The 12,901-nt window shown below is 47.6% G+C and overlaps 1 protein-coding gene across 1 annotated transcript; it reads left to right on the forward strand.

Moving 5' to 3' along the window:
- The first annotated feature begins 785 nt into the window (after positions 1-785).
- On the forward strand, positions 786-9,773 carry LOC111930634 (acyl-CoA (8-3)-desaturase-like). The gene is made up of 12 exons (XM_023928743.2): positions 786-1,056; positions 2,962-3,072; positions 3,349-3,546; positions 4,311-4,412; positions 4,544-4,672; positions 5,849-5,909; positions 6,020-6,096; positions 6,581-6,678; positions 6,998-7,094; positions 7,305-7,384; positions 7,777-7,902; positions 8,116-9,773. The coding sequence occupies exons 1-12, from the start codon at positions 859-861 to the stop codon at positions 8,165-8,167; spliced, it is 1,329 nt and encodes a 442-aa protein (XP_023784511.2). The 5' UTR covers positions 786-858; the 3' UTR covers positions 8,168-9,773.
- The last annotated feature ends 3,128 nt before the right edge of the window (positions 9,774-12,901 follow it).

Genomic DNA, 12,901 nt, shown 5'->3' on the forward strand with positions numbered 1-12,901 from the left:
TGTAGTCAAGGGCTGGCAAGCCCTGGAACAGACTGTCCGGGGCAGAGGTGGAATCAGCTGGGGGGATTTAAAAGCTGTGTGTATGTGGAATTTGGAGACCAGCAACAGGACGAGGAGCAAAGGCTATAAACAAAGACTTGTGTAAACAGAAGTTTCACCCCAACGTGAGGAAGGACTTCTTTACATGAGGATGGCAGGCCACTGGGACAGGCTGCTCAGGGACCTCAGGAAGGACGTGGAGTGTCCCTCTCTGGAGTCTCCAAACCCACCTGGATACGATCCTGTGTCACCTGCTGCAGGTGACCTAGCCTAGGCAGGGGGTTGAACTGGATGATCTCCAGAGCTCCCTTCCAACTCGAACGATCCCGTAATTCCGTGACTGACGGGCTTGGTAGTGCCGGGGGACTCGCTGCTCTCAGAGGGCTTTTCTAAACGAAGTGACTGCGGGAGCCGTCCCGGCCCGGACAGCCCGAGTTCCCTCCCGTTCCCTCCTGTCCCGTGCTGTCCTCCCTGCCGCCCCAGCACCCCTGCCGCCCCAGCACCCCTGCCGCCCCAGCACCCCTGCCGCCCCAGCATCCCTGCCGCCCCAGCATCCCTGCCGCCCCAGCATCCCTGCCGCCCCAGCATCCCGGCCGCCCCAGCATCCCTGCCGCCCCAGCATCCCTGCCGCCCCAGCATCCCTGCCGCCCCAGCATCCCTGCCGCCCCAGCATCCCTGCCGCCCCAGCATCCCGGCCGCCCCAGCATCCCTGCCGCCCCTCTCCGGCCCCGGGGGCGGGCGCACGGCGAGCGCAGCCCAGTGGGCGGGGGGGCGGAGCCGGGCCGAGCCGAGCCGAGCCCGGGCGAGCCCATCTCGGCCATGGAGGGCTCGGAGCCCGGCCGGGGGGCGATGCGGCGCTTCACCTGGGAGGAGATCGGGCAGCGGAACGGGCGGGGGCCGGCGCCGCAGGAGCGCTGGCTGGTGATCGACAGGAAGGTGTACGACATCAGCCACTTCTGCCGGAGACACCCGGGGGGCTCCCGGGTCATCAGCCACTACGCCGGGCAGGACGCCACGGTGAGCGGTCCGGGCAGGGAGGGATGGAGGAGGGATGGAGGAGGGTCCCCGGGGATGGGAGCAGCGCAGGAGCCGCGTGTGGCACGCTGGATACTCGGCTGGTACACACGCGTACGGGAATACACAGGGCGCACGCTCCGCCAGCGATTGTTTGGGATTGTTCGGGATTGTTGTTACAAGGAAGCGCTGCGGAAGGAGTCACTAAAAACCGCTGCCGGGAAGAAAAACAACCCTAAACCCTTCAGTGATTTTTGCACACCTAAGAGTATCGGATGCTGCCACCCGTGTGGCACAAGCGGTGACAGAGTTGTTGTTCGCAGCGCGGTTGCCTTCGCCCTCCTGGAACTTCCCGAGCCCATGAGATGGCACTGGAGCAGAATATCAGCGAAAGTCGTATTTCAGTCACGAAAAAGAAATGAATCATACGTGTCTGAGTGCCAGCCGCTGTTGCAGAGCGGAGTAAATGCTGCTGGAGTTGTGTGTGGGGTGGCTTTGCCAGCGGTGTTTACTTCCTTTGTCTGCTTGTGGCTTTTCCATGAATTTCTCCAAGTGCACGTGTTTGGACCCAAGGGTGGGAATATACCTCTAGGGTGGTGTTGATGGACTGTGTTTCAGTCAGGGTAGAACTTGAGATCTCCACGTGAAGATCCCGTCGTATGAATGTCATTTAGAGCCAAAAATAATAAGTGAGTTTGCAGCATTTGGTGAGGGCAGGGTGCACACGTGCATTTTCAAAGCCCTGTCACTGCCACAGGTTGCCCAGAGAAGTGGTGGAGCCCCATCCCTGGAAGTGTTCCAGGCCTGGTTGGGTGGAACTTGCAGCAACCTGGAAGCTGTCCGTGGCAGGGGGAATGAGATGAGCTTTGAAGGGCCTTTCCCACCTGAACATTCTGTGTTTCTGTGACCAGAAAAGGGTCAGCCCACGGAGTGAGCAGGGCTGGATGCTGGGACTGCAGCCAGCTGCATTCTTTAGGTGATGATATCAGTGCCACTGTCGGGTGCAGTTGAACTGCTGACCGCTCAGAAACCCCTGCCAAGTTTTATTTTCCAGTGGTTTTGTCCCTGGGGATCAAAAGAATGAGACTTCACAAAACTAGGAAGAAATGGGAAGTAAAGGAGTAACTTGTCTGGTTTGCTGTTCTGCTTCCTAGAAGGTGCAATCAGTCATCCCCTAACCCGTAGCCGGGATTGCACTCCAGGTTTTACAGCCTCCGTGGAAAGGATTGGCCTAAATATGTGGTACCATCCTCCCCTGCTCTGCCCACATACTCCTCCCCATTTCCCCCCCTTTTCCAATAAGAAAATGCAAATGTTGGTTCCCCTCTCTTTTTCCCTGCTTTATTCAGTGACCCTGACCTGGGAGGATGTTACAGCTAACCCAGAGCTGTAAAACCAGACAGTTTTTTAACCCCTTTCCTGACTAGAGATGTTTTAGGAACACATTTTATTTTAAAAGCATGCAATGATGGCCTAGTAATTATAGTCATAAACAATGCATGGTGCAGGGATTTTACAAAGTGATTCCCAGCAAGCAAATATTGTCCCAGAAAATTTAAAAACTTTACATCCTTAGGTTGAGGGAGATTGTAAAAATATACTAATTTGGGCATCAGGAGAGAAATGTTGAAAAGGGGGTAAATGGGAGATCAGGAATTAGATGCCAAAGTGCCATGTGTGCCTACAGGATTTGTAATTTAAGTATAGAGACAGAATCTGTAGTGATAACAGCCATTAGTGGTTTTTTTCACCTGGTTGCCATGGAGATTGACACCATATTTAAATAATAAAAGTAGCTGTTTTCCCCTACAGGAATCTTTTGAATGGTCCAGCATGTCATGGAATAGATTTCTCTTTCTGGCACCTGAATGATGGTTTTTCTTCATCCCGTTCCTCTGTCTGTTTCAGGATCCTTTCATTGCTTTTCATCTTGACAAGGCACTGGTAAGGAAGTACATGAACCCTCTTCTGATTGGGGAACTGGCACCAGATCAGCCCAGCTTTGAGCCCAGCAAGAATGTGAGTGTCATAAAAACTTGATTTTGGGGTTGAAATTGTGCAGTTTAATTCTCTGACCAGCAGGCAGAACTCCCTGTTGATAAGATCACAGGGTTTCCTGGAATCACTGCTGGCTGAAGCTTCATTTCACATCATTTTTTGTAGTTTTAGCGAAGATTTTTCTCCAGGTGACCCTCAGCTTCCCCTCTTTTCATCTCTGAGAGGGAGAACTATGCTCCTATTCACATTCCTGAGGTGTTTCCCAATTCCAGTGGATGCTTTTGGGTCTCCCCACAGAAAAAGCTGGTGGAGGATTTCCGTGAGCTCCGTGCAACTGTGGAGAAAATGGGGCTTCTCCAGCCCAACCACGCCTTTTTCATCCTCTATCTCTGCCACATCTTGGTGCTGGATGTTGCAGCCTGGCTCATCATCTGGTATTTTGGAGCATCCTTGGTGCCTTTTCTCTTCTCTGCGGTGCTTCTGGGCACTGTCCAGGTGAGCAGCTACACAAAATAAGTCTCAAAAAGCCAAATTTGGGACTTAGGTGCTTGTTTCCATAAGCAGTGAACAAATCTTATCATCGCGGACTTCCCCAAATCCTGCTTCTCTGAATTCCACCGAAAGGGCAAAACTACATGTGCTGCTGTGCTAGAGCAGGCTTTGCCTCGCTTTTTCCTCCCCATATTCCATCAAAGCCTTCCTTATTCCAGCCTTCCCCACATGATGAAAGCCGTGCCCTGCTCCTGAGCTCCACGGTGCCAGAACTCCAAGGCAGTGTGCCGGGGCCAAGCCACTGTGTTCCCATGGGAACTTGCAGGGAGTTAGAGGAGAGGGGAGAGCAGCTCTCAAAGCCCCAGCTATTCCTCCCGTGGCCAGCTGATCCCCTTGGAATTACAAGTACTTGGAGGAGGCAGCAGCAAGCTGCTCCTTAAAGGAGACTTTGTTGCCGATTTCAGAGAAGTTTTGTGAGGGAATAAATGCTGGTTCTCAGCTCTGTGGCTGGTTTTTTTTCCCATGACTTTTTTTTCCCTTCCTCATGGAAACAACTGCCCAGGACTAAAAGTCATTAGGCAGAGTCTGGAGTGCACTGGTGTGTAGTGAAAAAGGAGAGTTGGGATTGGGCCCTGGCAGTGGAAACACTTTTGCTATCCAGGGATATATTGTGAGGAGCGTGGGAGTGGGAGAAGAAAGCACTTTTCAGACACAGACTCTCCTGACAGTTCTTTTTCCCCAGCAGCACTGTTGTTTCTTAATTCCAGGCCCAGGCTGGCTGGCTCCAGCATGATTTTGGACACCTGTCAGTCTTCAGCAAGTCCAGGTGGAACCACTGGGTGCACAAGTTCGTCATCGGCCATCTCAAGGTGAGCACTGGATGTGGGGAGGGGCTGCTGTAGCCCTGCTCTGCAGCCAGAACCAATCCCAGGATAAGAAGGGAACTAAGGGCAGAAGATCCACCTTCTCTAGGGCACTTTCTTCTCATCCATTCCCACAGGGAGCCCCAGCCAGCTGGTGGAATCACCTCCACTTCCAGCACCATGCCAAACCCAACTGCTTCCGGAAGGATCCTGATGTCAACATGCACCCCTTGTTTTTTGCTTTGGGGAAAACCCTCTCTGTGGAGGTGAGACCTGAGGGAAGCTGGGAGGTGACAGCAGTAGGATTCAAATTTGGGAATCTGCAGAGAGCTTGGAGACTGGACACTAATTAGTTTGGTTTTATGTAGTGCTACATTACCTTCCCCTAATCTCTAATATTCCTTAGTAATATTCCAACAATTTTGAGATCTTTAGATTCTTAAAACTTCACTCAAAGTTATTTTTGCAGTGTTGGAAGGTAAGAATTAAATATTTCCCATGCTTATGTGTTCCTATTTCCCTTGATGGGAGACTTTTAGTTTTATGAAGATCAGAACTACAAATTGTTCTATTTTACCAAGATCAGTGTGACTAATTGTAGTGATCTGGGGATGGAAACAGCAGATGACAAGCCAGGGCTGTCTGGAATTTTTACAGTTTTGGAATTTTCACAGTTCTTGATCAAAGAAGCTATTTTGGTGGTCTTAGCCTGGCAGTGGGTATCACAATGGTTCCCATCTGGAGTCCAGCTCTATTTCTGGTACAGCTCTGCAGTTAATTGAGTGGCTTTAGCATTTGCTGTCCTTTAAAAAAAAAAGCTATGTAAATTCATAGTGTCACTTTAAATGACTGATTTGCATTGAAATTAAGGGATGGACTATTGGGAATTAGTTTGAACATGTACAGGGATATCATGGCATTACTCAAGGAAGCCAGTGGCTTGATCTGTTATGTACAACATCTGTTATGTTCCTGTATGTACAGGAAACATTGAAAAATAAGCAGCCTCAGAGGGAAGATAATCTGTTCACCCTCATTCCTGTGGACACAGTTTCATGCCTAGATGCTCATTTCTCTGTTTTCCCATTTAATTGCAGGGAGGTGGGAGTTCCACACACTGCCATCTTCATTGACAGTATCATAGCTTGGGTTTTTTTTTTTAATTCTGAAGCTCTGCTTTGTCAGCAAACTGTGTGGGTTCCTGTTTCAACATTTTTAGGCAGCTTGTGCCCTCTGTAGGGGCAGAGCTTCCTGTGCAGGTCACTGTGTGTGTGTGTGGCACTGCCCAGCCCCTTCTGCATGCAGGGCAGGGTGAAAACTCATCCACACCGAGGTTCCAGGGGATGGTGGATGCTGGCTTGGTTGGACAGGACATCTGCTGGAAGTTTAGGAGTGTGTGCGCAGGTGTCTTCATGGCCTGAGTAATTTGTGTATTTTAACAGCTTGGTGTGCAAAAGAAGAAGTTCATGCCTTACAACCACCAGCACAAGTACTTCTTCATTAGTGAGTAACCTCCCCCTCTGTAGTTCCACGGCCAGCAGTCACTCTGCCCCTTGTTTTCCCATTCCATCCCATCCTGCTGGGATAATTCATGGCTCTGTTTGTCCCTCCAGTCGGTCCCCCAGCGCTGGTGCCCCTTTACTTCCAGTGGTATGTCTTCTACTTCGCTGTGCAGCGGAAGCAATGGGCGGTAAGTCAGCTCCATGGGGGCTGGGGGAGGCTTCTCCTGGGTTTAGGGATGAATTCCAGTCCCAGATTTACTGGGAGTTGTGTGTGTCTGCAGCAAAGGATGTGGATATAAATTTGGGAACATTGTTTGCTAAAGGAGGATCTTCCACAGCCTTTCTCTATGAAAGATCCACTGGGTAACAAAAGATGTTCTCTGGTGCTCTGAGTTTTGGTTTTCTCACTGCTTGCTTCCTCTTTAGATCCAGAGGAAAGTGTGGTGCTTTAGAGCATGTCCTGTCTGGTATTTGCCCTCTGCAGGGCTCATGGAACCAGGATAATTCCTGAGCACAGGGAATGGCTGGTGTCAGGTTGCTTTGTGATGAGGCTGGGGAAGAAAAAACTGATCAGTAGAAGATGTTATGGGAGGTTTTCAAGGGAATGATGGTAAATTCAAAAGCCAGAAATTCTTGCTTTTAATGAATTTTTCCCTGTCTTCTGTACTACAGGACCTGGCCTGGATGCTGTCCTTCTACATCCGATTCTTCCTCACCTATTTGCCCTTCCTGGGGGTGAAGGGTACCCTGGGGCTCCACATGTTAGTCAGGTATCATCCAACTTACAATTCCAACATTTTCTCTGCCCAGTTTGTATCAGTCCTTTACATCAGCTTTTCTCCAGCCACCTGGTTATTTTTCTCATCACTCCCTGTTCTTCTCTCTCCTGATCCTTTCAGTGGGAGAGGGATGGTTTCCTGCCAGGCTGCAGGAGGTGGAAGGTGTGTGTAGGTCTGATCTGAGCAGATGTTTGGAGTTCCTGGTGTTCATTTTGTCAGGCAAAAACCAGCTGGTGTGTGCACAAGTGCTTTGTACTGGCTTGTCGCATCATGGGTGTGTCATCTGTGATGGTTTTTTGTGTTTACACAGGTTTATAGAAAGCAACTGGTTTGTCTGGGTCACTCAAATGAATCACATCCCCATGCACATTGATTATGATAAGAATGTGGACTGGTTCTCTACCCAGGTGAGACCTTATTTATGGAGATCTGTGACAGTTCTGGGTGTGTAAAGTCCATCTCTCTCAGCCTGCCCACCTCATGTTGGCTGGAAATAACTCCTGGAGCCATTGTGTCTAGCCAGAATTCCTGTGGGGATGAGAAACCTGTGTTTGAGAAGGGGCATTGCTCAAATGATACTTAAAACAGGGCTGCTTTTTTTTTTTTTTTCCTCTCAGCTCCAGGCAACCTGCAATGTTCATCAGTCCTTGTTCAATGACTGGTTCAGTGGCCACCTGAACTTCCAGATTGAGCACCAGTGAGTGGAAACAGGGGCTGGGAATAGTTCCAAGGAGTGCTAGTTACACCAGGGCTGAAGAGCCTTCAGGGTCCCTCTATTAGCTGAGACAAGAACAAAAGATAATGTGGGTTAATTTTTGTGTTTGTGTGAGGGGTGGAACAGGAACTCCAAGAAGAAATTCTTTGGAGCACCAGCGAGCACCAGCACCACTTCAGATCTAAATTGCATGGCACAGAGGGGAGAATTCCTAGCATAGACACTGAAGGGACATGAGAGGGACCATTGCAGAGCACCCATGGCTGTGGCATAAGGGGAGCTCAGGGCACTTCCACAATTAGGCACGGCAGAGGGGCTGGGATTCCATGTGGTGATGATGGGTGCCATTGAATCACCACCTTCTTTCCCCACAGCCTTTTCCCTACAATGCCACGGCACAACTACTGGAAGGTGGCCCCTCTGGTGAAGTCCCTGTGTGCCAAGCACGGCATTGAGTACCAGTGCAAGCCTCTGCTCACAGCCTTCGCAGACATCGTGCAGTGAGTGTTGACCCACTGTGTTCCCAAGCCACGGGGTTGTCCAGTGCTGTGGAGTGAAAAGGGGAGGGACATGGAAGGGAAGGGACAGCCTCCAATGGTCCCTTCTGACCCAAATTGCTTCATGATCTCCTTTGCTTCATCTGTAGATGGGAATTCTCCCCGTAAGGCTCTGGATGGAACATGGGGTTCATTCCCTTGTTTCTCTCTTGGCAGCTCTTTGAAAGATTCAGGGGAGCTGTGGCTCGATGCTTATCTACATAAATAAGTAGCAGTGGATCCATGCAGAGGCATTCCCCAGCCTTGCTGCCTCCTGTGGTGATCACCCTGAAGATTCTGCACTGAGGAGAGCTGGCTAAGTCAGAGGTGGGGAGGTGGTGCCACTTAATTCCATGGATGAATGTAATTAATACAAATTTTTCCTTTTTTTTTTATTTTTTTTTTTTAATATGTGCTCTTAATTTTTTCTTGTGCTTCTTTCATTCCTCTTCTCTGGTGCTGAGTTCTGGGGAAAAGCTGGATGGAGGAGGCTGTGTCCCACCTAGCTGGGTGCAGCTTTGGGGCTGGGAACAGGTTCCTTTCCATCTGCTGATCCTTCAGTTGCTGAGTATATAGGAGGGAAGCTTCTTATCTAACGTAGGCTTTTTGGGGTGGTTCTTGTTGTGAGTGCAGTAAGAAAGTTGGGACAGCATGTAATCAAGGAATGTGGGAATTAGGGAAATGTGGAAGCTCTAGGGAATGAGGAAGGTTCAGTATTTTCAAATCCCTGTTTGTAATAGGGAGCTCCCAGACCAATTCGTATATATGTGGCTGGGGAGGTGCAGGCCACAGTTCTCTAGGAACAGGACCTAGTTAAAGCCCTAACTGAGGTAGGGAAACAGGAAAGTGGAAGTTTTCCCATGTGCCATCTTCTGTGACAATGCTGCCCTCCACATCTCCTCTGGAAGCCTCTGGGTTATTTGGCCACTGGTGACATTCCATGGTAGTGTCTGCAAGGGTTTTCTACCGTGCCAGACTTTGGAGTGTTATGAAGCCATTACTGAGAGCCAGAAACCTGTCCCATCCATACTGGGGATCCCTACAAGAGTGACTAAGGAAGCAAAAGTGTCCAGGCAAGGTTGGACAGGGCTTGGAGCAGCCTGGTTTAATGGAATACAATAAACCATGGCAGGGAATGGAATGAGCTGAGCTGTAAGGTCCCTTCCAATCTTTTTGAACTTCTGGGTGATTTGTTAAAAGAAGAGAATTCCTGACTCCTGGCCCGTGGAGAATGAGGCATTCCTGCCTGAGCAGCAGACAAATCCAAGGAAGCTAGAAAGGTGGTAGAGGTCAGACTGCTGTTTAAAAGTGTTTAACTTTTCACTCAGCTGCATATCCACAGGCATACCTCAGCCAAAACATTGCTGGTCTCCCTCTCTTGGATGATGTGCCTTCCAAACACACCCCAGTACTGTGGGATTTACTGAATAGTCTTACTGCCTTTCATTTTAATTACTGCCCCAATATTACAGATGCCAAAACACGATGTAGCACCTGCCACACCACTAAGGAAGATGCTCCATCACCCTGGTCCCCCAGGGACTGGTGGATTAGAATCCAGGAGGGATGGGTTGATTTTGAGGAATTTTTTTTCCCAATCAACATCCAAAATGAGAATGAAGTGTTGAGGAAATGGAAGAAATGTATCTTCTCAGGCCAAGAGTGTTGTTAAGCAAAGGATAAAATTGTAATGGGAATAATAATACAATCATTAAATTAAAGAAAGTGCGCCTTAGTTATTGTTTTACCTTGTTGTTTCCCTGTTCCATTTCTTTCCCTCTTCTTACAACTGTGGATGGAGGAAAGTCTGTTAATAAAATTCCTTATCTTACAAATTTTTTCTGTCATCAGAGTAAAATAAATCTGTGAAAGAGTCTTCATGCTGTAAAAGGTGGAGCAAGTGCTTGTCCACAGCCACAGAGAGAGAACTGTCATAAACCTCTTCAGAATTTGCTACTCCTGTGTTTTCTCTGCCACAATAAAGAGGAAACATCTGCAATACAATAAACCAAATGCCTGGATAACCAGGAAAAATAACACAGGTGAGCAGATTCACAATCTTGAAGGGTAAGACTGAAAGGGAACCTGACTCAGCATAACCAGATATGAATGTGCTGAGTTTCCTGGAAGTTTTCCAGGCTCAAGAAGAGTTCTCCAGAGAGTTTTCCAGGCTCAAACAATACACTGAAATACACGACCTTGGAAGAACACCAGTCTCAACTTTGCCATCTAGTGGAAACCCTTTAGCCGTAAAAACGGAACCTGAACATTGTGGAATAGCCACAGGGGGGCAGTCAGACATCAGAAGGGGAGGAGGACATCCCAGAGGTTCAGAAGGGAAGGATCAGATCGTGAGAGAGACTTGACAAAGGCAATAGAGTGACAGGACAAGGGGAAATGGCTTCAAACTGAAAAAAGGGAGGTTTAGATGGGATATTGGGAAGAAATCCTTCCCTGTGAGGGTGGTGAGGCCCTGGCACAGATTGCCCAGGGAAACTGTGGCTGTCCCTGGATTTACGGAAATGTCCAAGACTGGGTTGGACTGGGCTTGGAGCAACCTGGGAGAGTGGAAGGTGTCCTTGCTCATGGCAGGGAGAAGAGGATATTGTTCCTGAAGATGTCAGAGGTTCATAAGGCTTTGAAGATTATCCAGTAAAGTGGAACAACATTGGACAAAGAGGTGGCTCCAACCTGGAATAAATCACTTTTTCCAAATCAGCAACGGAGCAACTGGAATTATGAAAATGTCAGGGTGATGTTCATACGGTTAAGGGTGATGGGGTAACTAAAAGAGGAAAACGCTGTAGTTTCCCCCTTCCCAACACCCACTCACTTGGGCTTGATAAGGGTGTGGATTTGCAGTCCTTGCCCAACTTGTGGATGTGTTTGCATCCATTATCCCAAATTCCCGAAGAGGGGAATGGTGTTCTTTATGGAATTCTCCCCACCTTTAGAAAAGTAGGGGAAATCAAGATGACTGTAGATCTGCACAGGATAGATGATGAATGCAGCTGAGTTGCTCATGAACGGGAGGATTTGCAGCTTCCCAAGATTCTTTTACAAGGAATATAAAGAGATTTCCTAACAGGTAAAGTGTAGAGGACAAGTGCAGTAATGCAACACTGCTCATGGGTGGGAAAGAAAGAGGATTACACTGGAAGAGGTTTCTCTGGGATTTGCATCTTCTGCAGGGACTGGTATTAAATGTTCATAAAATGGGGAAATATTTCCATGTAGAATTGTTTTGAAACAGCAACAAGAAATGATACACCCATGACAGCTTATATGAAATGCTGCTTATGGTGGTGCCCCTCAGGCAAAATTTCCAAAGGTCTGACTGATCCATAGTAATCTCCCTTGGCTTTGCTCACAAGAACCAGCCTGGCTTTTTGGTTTTTGCAGCTCATCATTCAGGCTCTTGTGAGTTTGGTGATTTTTTTTTGTGAGAGAATAAAATTGTCAGCATTCCCCGAGCCAAATAAAAGAAGAGGCAGTGACTTGATCATGAAATGGCAAGTTTTAGAGCAGAGAATACTTCAATCTGTCAGTAATAAAGAAATATTTAGTAGCTGAAGTGTGGATCAATTCCAGTTCAAGATACAGTGTAAGTGCAAATCCTTAGTACCAAGGTTAATTAGCACAATTAGCAGGAGCAGTGCTAGATTTTCCTCTAAGGGTAATATAAAAATTTAAGAATAACTCATTTTTATAGATGATAATTCCTTGTATAATGTTTGCTTTGACTCAGGAAGAGATCAGGGCAGGCCTGTGGGCAGTATTACCCTAATTAGGTCACCTCCTGCATAATAGACCTTTTCAGCGGAGCACTAACCCATAATTTAGCTGCAGACCAAGATAGAATGATAACAACTTCTGGCAAGAAGGGATGCCAATGTTCTAACAAGTGAGCCTGAATTCCTTTCTAGAATCGTCTTCCAATCGGTTAGGAAAAAGAAACAAGGTGAGGTAAAAAATGCTGGGTGTTGCCCAAGTGAAATAAAAGGTGAACGGAAATGCTGCAATGAGCTCAGGTTTTGACATTTTCTTTGTTTTGTTCCCTCTTCCCCCCTCATCCAAGAGGAAGATCAGAAACATATGAGGCTAGAAAGCCATAGGTATTTCTGTCTTCAGCAAATATTCCAAAGTCACCAAAATAGAGGAGAAAGTATAAAATTATGTGACTCAGATCCTAGCAATGAGGGAAGAAACAAACTCGAGAGCATTTTTGAAAGATGAGGGACAACCTGTGAGGCAGATTGGGAATAGGAAGAATAGTGAAAAGTCATGGAAGTAGGAGTGGCTATTTGTAGCTACTTTAGCAATTTAGTAATTGCTTGTCCAGGTTTAACATAATTTGATTTTTAGTCAAGGAACAATCCATGAGCTAGGGAAGTAATTCCCTGTAAAGACATTGGCAACTTCCCTGGACCTGACAGAACCAATCAGCTGGCAGTTGAATATTGATACCCTGCTAAACCACCTGAGAAAGCTGAATAGGCTTCTGTGAAATCACATTTAAAGATGAGCAAACCCCAGGAAAAACCTCTCTTGTTTCTGGCCTTTGGACAAGTAACTGGACCAAAGTGACTTGGCTGTGAGACACTGTGCCATCCTGCTGGCATTGTGGAAAGGGAACAGTTTCACTGAGAACACTCAAATCCCAGATGGGAAGGGAATGAGAAAATGCCTTAGTCTTGGGCTAAAATTCTCATGTAAGACTATAGTGAATATGTAATTGGTACATCAGACTTTTTTCCCCCTGGAATTCCCATGGAATGCATCAAGGATATGTAATGTTCCAGCCATGAGAAGAAGCACCAGTGTTAAAGCAAGCGAATATTGAAGTAGCTGTGATCTAACAAGATGATTGAACAAAAAGAGATGAGAGAGGTGAGAAACCTGGCCCCAGGTATGGGAGAAGAAAACCTCTGTTCCCAAAAATAAAAGAAGAAAACTTTTGTTT

The sequence above is a fragment of the Cyanistes caeruleus genome, chromosome 6 (genome assembly GCF_971803275.1).
Source record: "Cyanistes caeruleus chromosome 6, bCyaCae1.hap1.1, whole genome shotgun sequence".
NCBI classification, from domain to species: Eukaryota; Metazoa; Chordata; class Aves; order Passeriformes; family Paridae; genus Cyanistes; species Cyanistes caeruleus.